The following is a 19680-nucleotide window of genomic DNA, read 5'->3' as shown; positions in this document are numbered from 1 at the left end:
AGTTATGCCACTGCACTCCACCCTAGGCAACAGAGCAAGACTCTGTCTCAAAAAGAAAAAAGAAAGTGATAGTCCAGTGTTAAGTACCAATAGGCAGTTACAGGGTGAGTGCCCTAATAGAACAAAGCACTGGATACTGGGGGAGTATCTAGGAGGAAAAGAAGCCCCAGACCCCAATATGGAAGGGAAGGACAGGAGGACATTATCAAAATTTCCCAGAGAATGAGTAGGAGTAAGTAAAGATTGGAGGTGAAAGGGAGCATTATCAGGCAGCAGGAACTGGCCTAGAGATAAATGAAGGCTAGGCATTTTTGGCTGGAGAGGCTGGGGTTGCAAAGGTAAGAGAGGTATGGCAGGAAGTGAGGCAAACAGGGCTGTATGATAAAGAATTCATTATACTAAACTGAGACAATCAGCTTTATCCTGACTGTCTTAAGTCTTGTGGCCTGATGACATTTGTGTTTTCTGAAAGCCCTCTGGCTGCAACATACAAAGACTGTAAGAAATGTTCTAGGAATAGTGGGGGTTTTTAAAGTATATAACATTCTGCTGTGAGTAGATGAAATCTATAAATTGTATATCAAAATTACTAATTCTTTTTAAAAGCTTTATACTCTATATATTCATTATTCGACAGAATTTGTGGAGCGCCTGTTCTTTTATCAGGCACTGTGTCAAGCACTTTGCTCACATTTTCCTCTATGGTAGGTTTTTCCTCCATTTACAGCCAAATAGAGATTAAAAATACTGTCTTGGCCACTATGTGTGGCCAAGACTATTAAAAGAGACAGAAACTTGAAAGATAAGCTTCTCTGTGGATAAACAGTCACGTACTACATAATGATGTTTCAGTCAAGAGCAGACCACATGTACAGTGGTATTCCTATAAGGTTATAAAATACATACTTTTGGCCAGGCGCAGTGGCTCAATGCCTGTAATCCAAGCACTTTGGGAGACTGAGGCAGGTGGATCGCCTGAGGTCAGGAGTTTGAGACCAGCCTGGCCAACATAGTGAAACCTCGTCTCTACTAAAAATTCAAAGATTAGCCAGATGTGGTGGTAGGCTCCTATAATCCCAGCTACTCAGGAGGCTGAGGCAGGAGAATTGCTTGAACCTAGGAGGCGGAGGTTGCAGTGAGCTGAGATCGTGCCATTGCACTCCAGCCTGGGGGACAAGAGCGAGCCTTCGTCTCAAAAAAAAAAAAAGAACGTACTTTCAGTATAGCTTTTTAATGTTTAGATGTGTCTAGATGAACAAATAGTTACCATTGCATTACCATGTTACAGCTAGAAAGTGTTAAGGCCAAGATTTAAATCCTGATCCTTGTCATTCCAGAGCTATTCTTCCCCCGGAGGGGGAAGAGGGGTATAATCTCTGAGAAGAAATCATCTGTGAGCTATACTGTTTTGAAGGGTACATATGATCATAATTTTCTGAAAAACTTTTTTTTTTTTTTGTTTCGGAGTTTCGTTCTTGTTGCCCAGACTGGAGTGCAATGGTGTGATCTCAGCTCACCACAACCTCTGCCTCCTGGGTTCAAGCGATTCTCCTGCCTCAGCCTCCCAAGTAGCTGGGCTTATAGGCCCCTGCCACCACACCGGCTAATTTTTTGTATTTTTAGTAGAGATAAGGTTTCACCATGTTGGCCAGGCTGGTCTCGAACTCCACCCGCCTCAGCCTCCCAGAGTGCTGGGATTTACAGGTGCAAATCACCATACCCAACTGAAAAACGTAAGTACATGGCTATGCCCCAAAAGCTTTGGTTTTCCCCTTCATTGATATTCTCAATCCCATTATGATAATTTACTCTTCATTACTAGTGGGATATGGTCTAAGGAGAGTAAACAAAGTACAGATCTAAATGGCTAGCTTTTGGTTTTAGATACAGAGGTGTGAGCACTGAGTTTTTCACCTACTGAGTAGGAGGATTCTTTTTATTTAACATTTTAATAAATCTATGACAGGAAATTACACATTTGGGTTGTCACTGTTTCTGTTCTCATTACAGGTCTTTGACTTGCTTCTGCTCTCTTCAGACTGCACTCCCTCCCTTCCCCCTTGCACACCCTGCAAACCCTGTGCTTGCTTTGGTAGTAGAATACATCAGTACAGTGGGCACCTTTATCAGGGAACCTTGATTATAGTAATAGCTGTCATTCATTTAACATTTACCCTAATGTAAGCAATGGACTAAGGGTTGTGTATAATTTGATCCTCAAAGCAACCGTATAGGGTAGATGGTATTAGCCACTTTTTTTTTTTTTTTTTTTTTTTTTTTTTTTGAGACAGAGTTTCACTCTTGTTGCCCAGGCTGGAGTGCAATGGGGAGATCTCAGCTCATCACAACCTCCACCACCCGGGTTCACACAATTCTCCTGCCTCAGCCTCCCGAGTAGATGGAATTACAGACATGCACCATCATGCCCGGCTAATTTTGTATTTTTAGTAGAGGTCGGGTTTCTCTGTGTTGGTCAGGCTGGTCTCAAACTCCCAACCTCAGATGATCTGTCTGCCTCAGCCTCCCAAAGTGTTGGGATTACAGTCCTGGCCCTAGTCACATTTTTCAGATAAGGAAACAGGCAAAATTTTCACACATCACACAGCTAAAGAGAGTTGGAATTGAGTTTCTAGTCAATCCAACTCTAGTGGTATATCCTCTATCCCTTTTCCAGCAAGATGCTTGCATATAAGAATTTGTTCAATTTCAGAGAATTTAGGCACCCTGTAGGTCCCGGAGTTAGCTCCCTCTGCATTATAGTAGAGGGCTATATGTGGTTTCTTTTTGCAGAGAACTGACATCCCCATGAATGCTTTCCCTTTGTTATACTGTTCTCATTACCCCCGCCAACACTTAAATGTAAACATTTTAAATGCCATATTAGATAACACTAATTTATGAAGTAAACATTAAAGAACTATCAATCTAGTCAATTAAGTAGCTTAAGAATTATTAATTTGGGCCTGGCATGGTGGCTCACACCTGTAATTCCAGCACCTTTGAGGCCAAGGCAGTCAGATCACCTGAGGTCATAAGTTCCAGACCAGCTTGGCCAACATGGTGAAAACCCATCTACTAAAAATACAAAAATTCTCTGGGTGTGGTGGTGCATGCCTATAATCCCAGCTACTCGGGAAGCTGAGATGAGAGAATTGCTTGAACCTGGAAAGTGGAGGTTGCAGTGAGCTGAGATGATGCCACCGCACTCCAGCCTGAGCAAGAGTGAGACTCCGTCTCAAAAAAAAAAAGTGTGTGTGTGTGTGTGTTTCATGACTTGAAATCATTGTGCTTTTGCTGCCTCTACTAAGTTAGTAAAGTTATTCCCTAAAAGTTTTCAGCTGCTTTTCCATCTTTGCTTTTGTCTCTCACACAACTTGTCAGAATCTATAAGAAGAAAGAATATAAACATTGTGTACCTTTTCATGCACAAGCAGCATGAATCTCAGTGATTGCTACTTTCCCATTAGAAAGGATTAATGTTCTCCAGATAGGCAGTCTTCTCATTTCCTTTCCAATATTCACTTGGTTTTGTAGTCAGTGATTGATTTTTTTATGGAGCACTAAGGGAAGGAACTCCTGGCAGCTTCCATAGCCTGGTGGTACTTTTTTAAAATTTAACTTGTAATAGGTAACACATACACATGGAACAGAATTCAACAGGGTATTCGGTGACGAGTCCCATGCCCTTCCAGCTTTGTTCCCCAGCACTCAGTTGCCCTTGACAGATTGCCTCAACAGGTTCCTGTGTACCCTTCCAGATAATCCAGATTGTCTCAGAATGTATCCTAAAATGTATTGAAAGAGAACATAAAAAGATACTTAGATTGGAAGTATAGTATTAGTAATGCCCGACTGACATTTAGCTCTTGCAGGAAAGTCTTGTAAGGCTTTTTCTGAGACAAGGTCTTGCTCTGTTGCCCAAGCTGGAGTGTTGCAGTGGCATGACCACAGCTCACTGCAACCTTGACCTCCCAAGCACAATCAATTCTCCCACCTCAGCCTCCCAAGTAGCTGGGACTACAGGCATATGCCACTGTGCTTGGCTCATTTTTAACTTTGTTTTTAGAGACAAGGTCTCGCTGTGTTGCCCAGCCTGGTTTTAGACTCCTGGGCTCAAGATATATGCCCTCGTCTAGGCCTCCCAAGGCACTGGGATTACATGCATGAGCCACCATGCCTGGCCAAGACTATTAAAATGGACAGAGACTTGAAAGATACACTTTTGTGTGGATAAATGGTCATATACCACATAATAGTGATTAAGTCAACAGCAGACCACATGTACAACAGTGGTCCTATAAGGTCATATAATACGTACCTTCACGGTACCTTTTTAATGTTTAGATGTGTTTCAGTGAACAGATGCTTACCATTGCATTACAGCTGCCTACAGCATTCAATACAGTGACATACCATACAGGTTTGTAGCCTATGAGCTGTGGAGTATATACCATGTAGCCTAGATGTGTAATAGGACTTACACCATCTAAGTTTGTATACATACACTCTGTTTGCACAATGATGAAATTGCTTAACATTACTTTTCTCCCATCATATTCCTGTTAAGTGACCATTTTAAAGCAACTTTAAGACTACACTCTGTATTATGCCTCTTTACCTAACAAGGACAATCAAATTCCAAATATTAGCTACAAGGATATTAAGACACAAAACACAGAAAAGTTCAACTTTAAAAATTTTTTTGCCAAACTATAATGCATCCTTGCCTAAAATATAAATTACATTTTTCCCACCCTTCAGAGAAGTGGTAAAGTTAGGTATGTTCTGAGAAAAGAAAGCTGAAGTAGATAAAAGGCATAGGGGCAACTAAAGTGATTAGGATTGTCTAGTCTGTCAGAAAGGATATTGCTAAGGTAGCCATAAATACATTGCAACAAGTAGACCCTAAGGTGAACCCATTTTCTCGTATTCACGCAGTAGAGGGTTACATATAGGTTCTACCCCTTGCAATTCTCACTCCACCTGAGAATTTAGGTGGCCCCCCATTGTGTACTTATAGCTTTTTGTACACCCCTTTTGTAGTACTTCCTACATAGAGGTGAGATTGCCTACTTCCTCTTCTACCTCTCCATATTGTTAGCTTCTTGAGATCAAGAGCTGTATTATTTATCATTGGATCCCTCACATATAGAACAGAGCCTGCACAAAGCTCAATAATTTCTTTTTGAATGAAAGTCTAGAAAGGTAACCTGGAATCCAGGGCTGCATGGCCCATGGGTTTGACCAAAATCTAGAGTGGCAATTAAAAATAGTACTTCGAGTTCCATCCGTAGCGGGAGCGGAGAGCAGACCCCAGAGAGCCCTGAGCAGCCCCACCACCACCACCGGCCTAGTTATCTTCACATCCCAGAAGGAGCCGTAGCTGACGCAGCCAGCCCCACTCACCATCACCGCAACCATGAGCAGCAAGGCTGAGACTCAGCCGCTGCCCGCCACCCCTGCCCTCAGCGCCGCCAACACCAAGCCCGGCACTACGGGCAGCGGCGCAGGGAGTGGTGGCCCGGGTGGCCTCACATCTGTGGCGCTTGCTGGCGGGAACAAGAAGATTATTGCAATGAAGGTTTTGGGAACAGTAAAATGGTTCAGTGTAAGGAATGGATATGGTTTCATCAACAGGAATGACACCAAGGAAGATGTATTTGTACACCAGATTGCCATAAAGAAGAATAACCCCAGGAAGTACCTTTGCAGTGTAGGAGATGGAGAGACTGTGGAGTTTGATGTTGTTGAAGGAGAAAAGGGTGCGGAGGCAGCAAATGTTAGAGGTCTTGGTGGCGTTCCAATTCAAGGCAGTAAATATGCAGCAGACCGTAACCATTATAGACGCTATCCACGTCGTAGGGGTCCTCCATGCAATTACCAGCAAAATTACCAGAATTGTGAGAGTGGGGAAAAGAACGAGGGATCAGAGAGTGCTCCCTAAGGCCAGGCCCAACAACACCGGCCCTACCGCAGGGGAAGGTGCCCACCATACTACATGCAGAGACCCTATGGATGTCGACCACAATATTCCAACCCTCCTGTGCAGGGAGAAGTGATGGAGGGTGCTGACAACCAGGGTGCAGGAGAACAAGGTAGACCAGTGAGGCAGAATATGTATTGGGGATATAGACCACGATTCCGCAGGGGCCCTCCTCGCCAAAGACAGCCTAGAGAGGATGGCAATGAAGAGGATAAAGAAAATCAAGGAGATGAGACCCAAGGTCAGCAGCCATCTCAACGCCGGTACCTCCACAACTTCAATTGCCGACGCAGACGCCCAGAAAACCCTAAACCACAAGATGGCAAAGAGAAAAGCAGCCGATTCACCAGCTGAGAATTTTCCGCTCCCAAGGCTGAGCAGGGCGGGGCTGAGTAAATGCCGGCTTACCGTCTCTACCATCATCCGCTTTAGTCATCCAACAAGAAGAAATAAGAAATTCCAGCAATAAGAAATGAACAAAAGATTGGAGCTGAAGACCTTAAGTGCTTGCTTTTGCCCGTTGACCAGATAAATAGAACTATCCTCATTATCTATGCAGCATGGGGTTTTTATTTTTACCTAAAGATGTCTCTTTTTGGTAATAAGAAACATGTTTTTTTAAAAAGCCTGGTTTTTCTCAATACTCCTTTAAAGGTTTTTAAATTATTTCATAGCTGGTCAAGTTGAGATTTTTAAGAACTTCATTTTTAATTTGTAATAAAAGTTTACAACTTGATCTTTTTCAAAAAAATAAAGTCAACAAACTGCAAGCACCTGTTAATTAAGGTCTTACTAATAATAAAAAATGACAGTGCTTCTTGTAGACCAGTGTTAAGACTGGTGATTTTTGTCTTTGTTCTTTCTTAGCCTGGGTTCTCTCCAAAAAAGTAAAGCTTAGTACGAGGACTTGTATGCAAATAGTTTATTTTGGGAAATTCTACCAGAGAATAGGAGTGAGTGACCGAAGAGGGAAATGGAATGAGAGCGAGCCAATACAAGTAGGTATTCTGAACTGATCACACCTGTGGTCAGTAGGGTATAATTGTACTGGAACTCACTAATGAGCCACATGGAATGTACTTCAGGATCGTCTACCAGAGGGAAGAAAGAGGGGACATTTACCTACCAGCTTCCATCCCTCCGTTGGAAAAGTGTTTCCTGTAGGGTGTTCACTCCCTTGCATCTCATGGTTTGTATATGGACAGGGACCTAACATATCCCCAGAGGTGCTGACTCCAAGGGTCAGAATTTCCACAGCAGAAAACAAAGGATACAAAGGTATGGCTGAGTCAGGGTGCTATAACTGGGCTGCTGTAGTGAAAAGCAGAGAGATTGTGAGGTGGGCACAAGAGTTGTTTAATGTAGTCTACTTCTTGCATCACTCAGATCAGTTTGTATGCTCCATTATCACCGAATCTTCAAGATGGTGGCCAGTCACACCTCTGCAAAAGACTCAAATCAGGGAAGAGGATGGGATTAGTCACAGGCTGGCTGCTACAGCTGGATGGAAGTTTTATCTGATATTCTCATCATAACTCATCCAGGTTCAATCAGGGAAGCTAAGCAACTCTGACTTACAGGATAAGGGAATTATTCTAGGAATTGGACCTTAAACAATTGTAGAAGAAACTGGGGAAGTGAGTACAAAAGGGAGAATAGGATCTAGAGGATTTACCAGCTAGTCAACCTGAGAAGCCAAGTGCATCCAGCCACCAGAGTGGGACTGCACAGGGCAGGCTCATGGGGAATGGCTATTGTGTCTGGGTTTGCAGCCACACATCTGGGGGTGAGCACAGGGCCAGTGTTGGTCAGCAAGGCTGCAGTGGGAAGAGCTAGATACAGAGCAGAGGAAAACCTAGGGCCCCTTGGCACCTCTGCAACTAGCAGTCACCACATCTAGCTACAGTGACTTTTAGAGAATAATGGACACTGCCTCATGTCTGACTTCCAAATTTCACACATTTTTAGCCAACTCTTAACTTGTAACCGTAGAGGGATGAAGATGGTGGGGAAACAATTCTCAGCATAATGTCCTTCTTCCCTATCCAAACTAGATTTTCATCGTTCTTTGCCTACTTCAGTAGGCCTAGGTAGCCTACCAGGTGTGATCCAGACCTTCATTCCAGAGGTATTTGAGCTCTTAGTTTCTTTATCAGTAGTTCCTACAATCACTAGGTCTCTGTTATTCCCTCAGTAAAGAAGCACCCAAAGATGCTGCAGTGAATCCCCTGGGTTCTGAATGATCTGGTATTGTATTGCCACAGACCTTGCTCCCTGATCTAACACTTCTAGATCCACTTCTACAAGTGTACCTTCAGGACCTGCCAGTGCACATAGCCAGGTCTTATAAATCTTTGGGTGTCTACGCTCTTTACTCCCAGAACAGAGACTATATTTTCCCAATCAGACTGTGCTGGGAGCAGGATCCTCATTATTGGTTTGGAGATAGTGAGAGAGGGCAGGCACAGATCTTAAAAGAGGAAAAGAATTATCTTTTCAGGCACCTGCAGAGTCTCCAGATGAAAGTGGCTGCTGCTCTCTAGCAAGGAGTTGGGGGAGCTGCTTCTAGCCCAGAAAATTGAGGTAAATCTTGGGGTTTAATATTCTCAGCTAAGCCACCCAAATATTCCCATTCTGGCTTTCTGTGTCCAAGTGTTCCTGCCAAGACCCAGATTTTATCATAGAACACTTGTCAAGGCTTTCATTTATATCTCCTTGATAGTTCTGATATCATTAAAATTAAATCTTGACCCTGAATTTTGGTAGTCTGCCCTGCAGCTGCAAGAAACAGGGTCTTTTAAGACACTGACCTGGAAGTCTTCAGACTTTGAAGAATGCCTAGATTTAGGGTTGGCATTTTGAAGAATGCCTAGATTTAAGGGTTGGCTAACCTGAGCCTATCATTCTCTTTGTTCATGGTTCTAAAGCTGTTAATGCAGGCAGCTTCTAAGCCTTATAGTCCCTAATGTTTCCATTCCATTCAAGTGCCCCCATGATTGGTGATCTCATACTTTACCTTCCACATATACCTCATTTTAATCTGCTCCTAATATTGTCATGCTACTATATGCAGGGGTTATCACCATGCCACCTACCAGTAGGAATAGGATGGGGAGACCTTTTGCAATTTGGTCAGTAAGTAAGCTAGATCTAGAATCTCCTTCAAGAATATTGTTTTCCAGGGCCATTTCTGTTACTAGCTATCTTTGCTTGTGTCTTCTCCCATACTCCGCAATCCCTGCTGAAAGCACAGCCCAAATCATAGGCTTACATGCAGATCATTTATTTGGTAAGTATCCCATGAACAGGAGTGAGGGGGAGCAGTTCAAGAGTGGGCCATTGAGCTGGTTAGCGCTGCAGGCACCTGAATTTAGACTCTTCTTCAGAATTGTCCTCCTGGGAAAATGTAGAGAGGAGCATTCATCCAACCAGCTCAGAGTCACAGCATCTAAGGACCAACAGCGCAGAACCCTGAGGCGCAGGTTGACTTGTCTTCTCACCCTTGTAGCTGACTCTCATTTTTTGCTTTGGATCAGGAATTCCTGGTTGCCTTTTAAAAACAGATTTGTAGGTATGATGTGATGATAGTGCTGTTTCAGAAAACTTAAACCTTTCAGCCGTGTACTCTGTATGTGTTGGACTCCTGGATGGCGGGAGACAGTAGGAAGCTTTTCAGTAATTGGTATGTGAGATGGTAAGGATTTGAACAAAGGTGGTGGTATAGTGGGAATGGAAGAGAGGCTAATTGAAGGGTGTTTTGAAGGACGAATCTATAGTTGACAGATTGTAAACATTGACTGGTTAGATAATGAGGTCAAAGGAGGGCAGAAAGGCAGAATAGAAATTAAGATTTCTGGCTAGAAAAGATTTTTAGGATATTGTATAGACACATTACTCCCCAGTTTCCAGCATAATCCTCAGAACTTTGTTGGATTCTTTCGGCTGACATGAGAAAATAAGACAAGATGTAGTTTTGTTTGTTTTGTTTTGTTTTGAGATGGGGTCTCATTCTGTCATTCAAGCTGGAGTGCAGTGTCGTGATCTTGGCTCACTGCAACTTCTACCTCCCAGGCTCAAGCAATCCTCCCACGTTAGCCTCCTGAGTAGCTGGGACTACAGGCATGCACCACTACACCCAGCTAATTTTTGTATTTTTGTAGAGATGGGGTTTTGCCATATTGCCCAGGCTGGTCTCAAACTCTTGAGCCCAAACCATCTATCCATCTTGGCCTCCTAAAATTCTGGGATTATAGGTGTGAGCCACCTCACCTGGACAGGACATGTTTTAATCTGGCAGAGGCTAAGTGAGAGAGTTAAGAATTAGTGATGTAGCTGCCTGAGTTTAAAACTCATGGTCTTTGTTTTACTTCCTGCTACACTCATTTCCTTTATTCCTTAGTTCCTATTCTCAGGATTCAGAATCAGTTACATACTGGTTAGTAAGAAAGAATTGAAACAACTTTTCTTTCAATCCTGTTTGTACTTCAAGTCTTATTTCTAATTCTGGTGCCTCTGAAGAGTCAGCATGCCAAGTCTAAGGCTAGCCCTGCTCTAAACGTATGATCTTGTTTTGTGATGTATGGCAAGCTGCAATCTCCCTGTTCCTTCTCCTTTCCCCCTTGCCTGTTTTCTCCTTCCTTTTTCCACTCTGACCTCAATGTGAATCTGGAAGCTGTTTATACATGTCCTGATGGACATGAGCCATTGAAAATGTTTCCCAGTGGTATTGGTGAAACAAGTAGGGTGGCATTCTAGGAATAATAAATAAGGGGGAAACAAAGACAGATCCTGACACTGTATTAGAACTATCAACATTGAGGCTTTTTTTAGTTACCAGGAACAAACATGAAGAGAAGAAACAAAAATTGATAATGAAAACAGAAAGTGATCCTATTTAACATAGAGCAGTACAGTCATTTGTGTTACTGAATTTCAAATTAATTTGTTAGCTCTTTCTGTCTCAACCTTGGTCATTCATTCATATTGGTTATGTGGCTCAACTTTTTGAGGGAAGTTCTCTTTGCCCACAGTAAGGTTTAGAAAGAAAATGTCCTGGTAAAAGACAATAGAGGAAAGGATTAAATAAATTGGAGATGGATCTGTAAAAGTGTGGTTATCACACAAGTAACAGAAATTGTAAGAAGCTGACTTTGTACTACCACCCAGCCTCCCAACAGCATCATTAAAACTCCGCCTGAGCAGAATGTATTGGTACCTTTTATCTATTAAATGCCTTGGCTACAGGTGGAATTTTTGTTACGAGGAAATTGTTAATAAAAGCTTTTTTTTTTTTTTGAGACAGAGTCTTGCTCTGTTGCCCAGGCTGGAGTGCAGTGGCATGATCTCGGCTCACTGTAACCTCTGCCTCCCTGATTCAAGCAATTCTCCTACCTCAGCCTCCTGAGTAGCTGGGACCACAGGTGCTTGCCATCATGCTCAGCTAATGTTTGTATTTTTAGTAGAGATGGGGTTTCACCATGTTGGCTAGGCTGATCTTGAACTCCTGACTTCAGGTGATCCACCACCTCAGCATGAGCCACTGTGCCTGGCCAAAAAGTTTTATTAACAGCTGGGTGTGGTGGTGGGTGCCTGTAATCCCAGCACTTTGAGAGTCTGAGGTGGACAGATCACCTGAGGTCAGGAGTTTGAGACCAGCCTGGCCAACATGGCAAAACCCCATCTCTATTATAAATACAAAAATTAGCCAGTCATGGTGGCAGGCACATGTAATCCCAGCTACTCAGGAGGCTAAGGCTAGAGAATCACTTGAACCCAGATGGCTGAGTTTGCAGTGAGCTGAGATCATGCCATTGCACTCCAGCCTGGGCAACAAAAGTGAAACTCCATCTAAAAAAAAATTTTAAATAAAAGCTTTTGAGTTCATTTAAAAAGCTAAATGGTTTTTAGTCAACCACTGCTGTGTAACAACCAGCCTGAGAACTTCAGTGGTATAACATTTATTTCTCACAAGGATTAGGTGGGGCATTTATGCTTTGGTTTGCAGCAGCTGGGGCCTCTCTGGTTGCTACTGTGGGTCAGCAGGGGTGGCTCTGTTCCCAGTGCTGCTCATTCTCCTCCTGGTTCCAACAAGCTATTCACAGCATGTTCTTCACATAGTAGGAGGCAAGAAGGCAAGCCCAGTTCCCAAAAGCGGGAATGGACTCTAGACAGAGCAGTACTGTTCAAAGTATATCTACAGTGAGTGAGATAGGTACAGAAATTCACAGTAACCATTTAGAAACTTTAAACAATGGCCACAATATTCAAGCAGTATTTTTGCCAAATTTTACTGAAGTATTGGTTCATGACACATTGGAAATTTTAAAAGGAAGAAAAAACTGTAGCGTGACTTGCGATACTTTGTGAAGTACTGAGAGAAAATACATAACATTCTGCTCACTAGCACTGAATCCCTGTGCTGCTCATAAGTAAGCATTCTGATCTGTGTGTGTGTCTTAGGTTTGTGTTAGGATCGCGTTGTCACCAAGAGTCTGACCATCTCTGAGTGTGCTGATGGTTTTGGATCTATAGGTTGGCCTTTCCCTGCAGCGTCCCTTCTGCCTTGCTGCTGTGTTTACATTTTCATTCCAATGTTGATAACCCTGACAAAGTCGTATTATCACTAACTAAAATCCTTTACCATCATATGAAAATATTAATTTTGACATTATAAGTCTCTTTATACCAACATTCCAGTTTTTTACTTGTCTTCCTTTTACATTTTTTAGTTAATATCACCATGTTTGATATATTTGTAAGGTGCTTTCTGTTCATGAGAGAAGTAGTTCTAAGTAAGTAGGTTCTAATGAGCATTGATTAGTAAAAGTCCTAAGTTAGGGCTGGGTGCCGTGGCCCACACCTGTAATTCTAGCAGTTTGGGAGGCCGAGGTGGGTGGTTTACCTGACGTCAGGAGTTCAAGACCAGCCTGGCCAACATGGTGAAACCCCATCTGTATAAAATACAAAAAATTAGCCAGATGTGATGGTGGGTGCCTGGAATCCCAGCTATTTGGTGGCTGAGACGGGAGAATCGCTTGAACCTGGGAGATGGTGGTTGCAGTGAGCCGAGATCGCACCACTGCACTCCAGCCTGGGCGGCTGAGTGAAACTCCGTCTCAAAAAAAAAAAAGTCCTAAAAAGAAGGAAGGAGGAACTTTTGGGAGGGAAAGGAAGGATATGTTTAGGTAGGACTTGTCTTCTTCCTAGCTGTGTAACCTTGGGTAACATATTTAATCTTTGTGAGTCTTAGTTTTCTCATCTATAAAATGGAGATAATAATAATGGTAATAATAATACAACCTTCTTTGACAAGAAGTGCTAAAATTAAATACTCTAAAGTAAGCAATTAGCACAGAGCCTGGTACCTATATGTAACAAACTTTCAAAAATGTTAGCTATTCTTTGCTTTTAGTTAATTACTAGGTGCCAGACACTATAGAATCAGATAAGATGGAGGAACCTTTACCAAAAAGGAACTTAGTCTGGTGGAAGAGTCAGACAGGTATATATGTAAGAAAGATGTAGTAATATGAGAGTTTTGTGCTGTTACAGGCAAAAATGGGGTAGAGAAACTTTTAGGTAGGAGGAACACCTGACCTAAGGCTTTGAGGAGCAGGATCAAAGTAGGCTCTTAAAAGAGGCAGTATCTAAGCTGAGACTTAAAGATGCAGAGGAGTTAAGGAAAGAGGTAGGGACATTTCAGAAAAGTGGAACAACATACACAAAGCCTGGAGGTACGAGCGTTTGGTGGAATTCTGGGTAATTGGAAGGGACGCAGTATGACTGGGGTGTAGAGTATGTGCAGGGTTGGGGCTGGGGAGTAGGTAGGTGCCAGATCCTCAAGGGAGATGTGGCTTGGACTTTATCTTGAAACTTGTGGCATAAGCTGTTGAATAATTTGTTAAAGAGGCATATGTAATTTACATTTTAAAAGATCATTCTGGCAACAGTACAGAGAGCAGATTAGAAGGGGAAAGACTGGAGGTGGGAATTTTTTTAAAGGCTGTTTCAATAATGCAGGGGGAAAGTATCAGGTAAAAGGAGGTAGTACAAATTCAGTGGAGAGTCTGGAGGGGTTGGCTTTAAAAGAAGAATGAACAGCATCTGGTGATAGATTGGATATGGGCTTCCGGAGAAGGACCCAATAATAGTACTCAGATCTCTGGCTTTGGTGACTGAGGAGAACCAGATTTCCCAGAGAAAATGAATTGACTTTGGCATTTAAGATGTCTGTGCAAAATCCATGTGAAAATAAGCTGTGACTGGGAGTCAGCTCAGGCTTGGAGTCATCAACCGGGAAGTCAGGGATAAAATGAGGTGAAGGCCTTGGGGCCGGTGACATCACCAGGCAGTGAAAAGAGCTGGGTATTCATGGTACTCGGCTTAGGTACTCCAGACTGTTTGAACAAACATTAAGTGTCAAAAGTATGGTCTCGTTTAAATCCCATAACAACTCTGTGAGGTAAGAAACAATCTCAGTTTTGCAAATGAGAACATTTCAGACTCTTAAGAGTTAAGTGATTTGCCCAAAGTGATTTTGCTCCTGAGTGGCAGAGCTAGGATTTCGAATCCAATCTGTCTGATTTTAAAGCCCTTTTTTCCCCTGTTGTATCCTACTTTGTAAACCTCAGCAGTTTAAATATCTGTGATCATGTGACCTTATTTTTATTTACCTCTGCCAGCACCCTGGTTTAGTAGGATTGTGACACATCATTTTAAATAACCAGCTTTTCACTCAGTTCCCCTGCTTCACTCCCAAACACATCTATGAGATTGCCTTTCCTATCAGATTGACTCATTCCAGTCAATTCTATTCCAACATCCACTTTAAAACAACAGGCCAACGGAAGTCCTCCACTCACCACTAAATGAGGTCTGTCCTGCTCAGCTTGGTATTCAAGGCTCAAAGGCTCATCATAAAATGAAGACTGTTGAAAACTTTTCCATATTTCCCACTTCTCATCAGCACATATTCATGCCTTTGGGTGTCATCTATATGTGGATATAAATATAGTGGTCTCATTGTGTTCCTTATATTATTATAGTGCTTATTATTTTAGTGCTTTGAGTAAATTTTTTTATTTGCTCTGTACCGTCTTTATAAAAATGGTTTTATCTTTGTGATGGAATCAACTTGGATGTCTTCTGACCTTAGTTCCCCTTCCAGTGTGAGGGTTCCTTATACTCCATCCCTAATGTGATTAGCCAGCCTCTGCTCTGACACTTTCTAGAGAGATCCTTTTTTTGACGAGAGAAGAGGATGGAAATTCTAATTGTTTAGAAACTTCTTATAATTGAGTCAAAGCCTCCCTTCTTTTAACATCTATTTGTTTCCTAGGAACAACAGATGAATGAGTTATTTCTCCTCTGCCTCATGAAGAGGCATTTAAACACAGCTTTTATGTCTCGCCTCAGGTTTCTCTTACATAACCCAAATAATCTCTTGCTTGGAGCTTTTCTCCTGTGATAACCGGCAAACTTTACTCTCCACCATTCCCTTGCCTTCCTGAGAATCTTGCAGTTTGGTCAGTGCTCATCTAAAGCACAGGGCATAAAACAGCACAGCACTCCACAGAAAGCAGTGCAACATGAGTTCTTTGATTATGGCTTGATGATTGTACCTGAAAAGCCTGAGAGTGCTTCAGATCTATAGCAGATGTGTCACATTTTGCATTCATTCTGTTAAAAAAAAAAAACCCAGATATTACTTTATATAGTTCCATTTAAGCCAACCATCATCTGCTGTGCTTTAAATGTTGATTTTCTTTAAATGTAGAACTAATTCTCCTAGTTATATTTCAACTTCATTTTGATTTTTTTTTTGAGATGGAGTCTCACTCTGTCACCCACGCTGGAGTGCAGTGGCACGATCTCAGCTCACTGCAACCTCTACCTCCTAGGTTGAAGTGATTCTCCTGCCTCAACCTCCCAAGTAGCTGGGATTACAAGCATGTGACACCACACCCAGCTGATTTTTGTATTTTTAGTAGAGACAGGGTTTCACCATGTTGGCCAAGCTCGTCTGAAACTCCTGACCTCAGGTAATCCACCCGCCTCGGCCTTCCAAAGTGCTGGGATTACAGGCATGCACCACAGTGCCCAGTCCTAAGTTCCTGGTGAAAATGTCAAAAACCGACTTCCCACTCCACCCATCAAGTTAATCAGTGCTATTTATGAATGGTTCTGGTAACCACTGTCCTGTCATCCCATCTCCTGTCTCTTCGTCTTATCTGCAGAGATCTCATTTGTACATTCAACACATTTTTATTTAGGACAGGTTTAGCACATGTGCAAGAAGGTGCTAGGAATGCATTGAAGATAGCAGTCCCTATCTTGTGGTGCTGATAGTTTAGCAGCATCATGAAGTATTTTCTAAATGCTTTGTGGAAATCAAGTTGCACAGTTATCTATGATATTTCTCCTCATCTGTTACCATATGAGAAAAGGGAAAGGGATTACTTTTTGTAGATCCCATATTGCCACTCATTATTCTGTCACTTAAAATTGGGATTTGCTCCTTTTGTCTTTACACCTTTCATGGTTTCACAGTTAGCTTTGGATTTTAGAAGTCTCTGGAGTTCATCTGTGCCCTTTATGTGTGTCCATATTTTTGGTGGTGTTTATTTTTTTTATTCTTATTTTTTGAGATGGAGTCTCACTTTGTTGCTTAGGCTGGATTGTAGTGGCATGATCTCAGCTCAGTACTACCTCTGCCTCTCAAGTTCAAGCGATCCTCCTGCCTCAGCCTCTTGACTAGCTGGGATTACAGGTGCCCACGGCCACGCCCAGCTAATTTTTATATTTTTAGTAGAGACTGGGTTTCACCATGCTGGCCAGACTGGTCTCGAATCCCCGGCTTCAGGCGATCTGCCTGCCTCAGCCTCCCAGAGTGCTGAGATTACAGCCGTGAACCACAGCACCCAGCTTGGTGGTTATATTTAAACACCTGTTTTTTCTTTTCACATTATCAGGATTGTTTTTTGTTTTATAATAAACTTAAGGAAAAATTTCTGTTTACCATAGCCATTTTCACTCCCCTCATCTTTGTCATTCAGATTTTTCCTTATATTTTCAAATGATCTTTCCTAAAGAGGAGAGTTGAGTCTCCTTAAGTTTTCTTTTCTTTCTTGAGTTCTTAACATGCCATACTTGATTTCTCCAGGATCCTGGTCCTTTTCACTTCCTTCTTCTTAAGTTTGCCAGAATTAAGCTCAGATGAACATAAAACTTTGATATTTTGTCTATTTTTTTTGTGTTTTTTTTTTCTTTCCTTCTCTTTTGAGACAGCATCTCACTCTGTTGCCAGGCTGGAGTGCAGTGGCATGATCTTGGTTCACTGCACCCTCTGCCTCCCAGGCTCAAGCAATTCTCAGCCTCCCAAGTAGCTGGAACTACAGCACACACCACCACGCCCAGCTAACTTTTCTTTTTTTAGTAAAGACAGGGTTTCACCATGTTGACCAGGATGGTCCCAAACTCCCGACCTCAGGTGATCTGCACACCTCAGCTCCCAAAGTGCTAGGATTACAGGTATGAGCCACTGCACCTGGCCCATGTTTTATCTGTTTTCTGAGGGATTAAACTGTCAACAGTGCAGCATGTTATGTTTTCTTACAAAGAGTGGGTATCTGCATAGTCGGCAGCCCACCTACCTTATTCTGAGGTGTGCGTTCTCTCATCAGTCAGGTGTCATCCACATGCTTCCTCTGGCCAGTCTCCACCACTGCGGCCTTTTTGCCTGCTCTTCTTTCCCCTTTGGTCCATTGCCTTCCTCTATACAGTCTTACTCGCATTATTGGATTTGCACGTGGTTGTTTGTTATCTTGAACTTGGGAAGATTCTCTGCCTTTTTCTGTAGATACATCTCTGTCAGGCAGCAGATTTTCTGTAGATGCCATAGGCTATGGTTTACCCATCCCACCAAGTCTTGGCAATTTTCATGAGATTTTATTTATCTCCTTTAGTTCTTTTTTACTATTGTGACTTTTAAATATAGTGCCGAGCACACTAATGTTCAATAAGTAATATTTATGATTAATCTCAAGAAGTATTTGCCTTCTCTTTTAGGCTGTGAGGATATCATTGCTGAGAGCATCTCATTAGATACCTTAATTGCCATCCTCAAGTGGAGCTCTCATCCATATGGCTCTAAATGGGTGCACCGACAAGCTTTACATTTCCTCTGTGAGGAATTTTCCCAGGTCATGACTTCGGATGTTTTTTATGAACTCAGCAAAGACCATCTGCTTACTGCTATCCAGTCTGACTACCTACAGGTAATCATTTAAACACCTCTCAAATTCATTGTCATTCATATGTGCACCAAGAAATCCATCTGAGCTCTATTACTCTTCCATCTAGGGTAGGACAGGGGAAGAGAAATAGACTGTGATCAAACTACCCAGACTGTCCTCTTCATGGTTGTACAACAGAAGCCTTCTGTCTCACTGGCTCTTGATGTACACTACTACCATGACTCAACAGTGAACAAGCCCAGGTCCCAGCCAAATGCACCAAAAAGAGACTGGGGCAGTAGGCAAGGTCAGAAGCACATCCCAACAGTGATTTTCTTGACTTCTGCTAATGTAGCTTCTCTATAGTGGTTTCTTACTTTTGGTTGATTATCACATACTTAGATTGTAGACAGTAGCTTCAGCAGCACCAAATAAAATCAATATTCAATTTCTGATCTGCTCAACTGGTTATCAAAACTCAGTGCATGTATTCCTCCAAAGTATGATAATGTTTTCAGTTACTTATGTTTAACCAGAAGTAGTTTTTAGCAAATTCTTGTGTTCTTGACTTAAATGTTAATTTAATTTGGAAATTTAAATTAATAATAGATTTTATATTACAGAAGTAAATACTTGCAGGCAAAGTATATTCAAGCTTAATTTGTTTTTGCATTGCCTGTATGAATGTTATATTAAAAACTGTACAACTGTTTTAATGCTATTGAAGACATAAACCCATTGAGCCACTTCCTATTTCTTTGTGTTTGAACTAGAAAATGATAAAAATGCTACCATTTCAGTCAGAAATGCAGTGGAGAGTTAAATAATCCACTCAGCATCTGCGCTTTTCCTTTGTGTGTTGCTTTGATTGCAGTACAGATGTCACACTTGGGCTTGATTTATGGAGATTTTGTTCATTAACCTTGTGTCGTTGTCCTGATCAAGACTAGGTGCTTTATGTTTGTGTTAGAAGTTGTTAGTTCTCTTAGATTATTGTCTTTAGGAACTTTATATTCCTTCTTAGAAAGTAAAGCAAAACAAAACAAAAAACTTGGAGAGCAGCCTAGATTTGCTCTAAGATTTTAAATAAAACACAAAGAAATGAGGGATACATTATCATTTCACAGATTGCACTTCACCAACCAGTAGAACACCTTGTAGAGATTGTGGTTTCTTCTACCAAAACAAGTTGACTGACTTGTTTTACCTGTCCCTCCAGGAGATAGTAATCACTCTGTGTATACTCTATACTTACACTTTCATTTACTTATCTCTATCTTGTTCCAAAAGAGAATTTAAGGCAGCTATATAGAAACCACATAGTAAGATAAATTTGAAATAGGAAGTGGATTGCTTGAGGCCAGAAGTGCGAGACCAGCCTTGGCAACAGGTGAGACCCCATCTCTACAAAAAAATAAAAAAAATTAGCTGGATATAGTGCACACACTTGTAGTCCCAGCTGCT

General features: G+C 41.9%; 1 protein-coding gene and 1 pseudogene across 2 annotated transcripts in view; both read left to right on the top strand.

Moving 5' to 3' along the window:
- The window catches only part of BTBD7 (BTB domain containing 7), a 110020-nt gene that overhangs the window by 64485 nt on the left and 25855 nt on the right, over window positions 1-19680 (top strand). For both annotated transcript variants that reach the window (XM_078335644.1, XM_054240307.2), the window contains one exon: window positions 18050-18258. In XM_078335644.1, coding sequence (XP_078191770.1) covers window positions 18050-18258 — 209 coding nt within the window. The remainder of the gene's footprint in view (window positions 1-18049; window positions 18259-19680) is intronic.
- On the top strand, window positions 5281-6561 carry LOC144577462 (Y-box-binding protein 1 pseudogene; annotated as a pseudogene).

The sequence above is a fragment of the Callithrix jacchus genome, chromosome 8 (genome assembly GCF_049354715.1).
Source record: "Callithrix jacchus isolate 240 chromosome 8, calJac240_pri, whole genome shotgun sequence".
NCBI lineage: Eukaryota > Metazoa > Chordata > Mammalia > Primates > Cebidae > Callithrix > Callithrix jacchus.
Note: the sequence above shows the minus strand (reverse complement) of the source record. Positions and strands in the feature narration are given on the sequence as shown.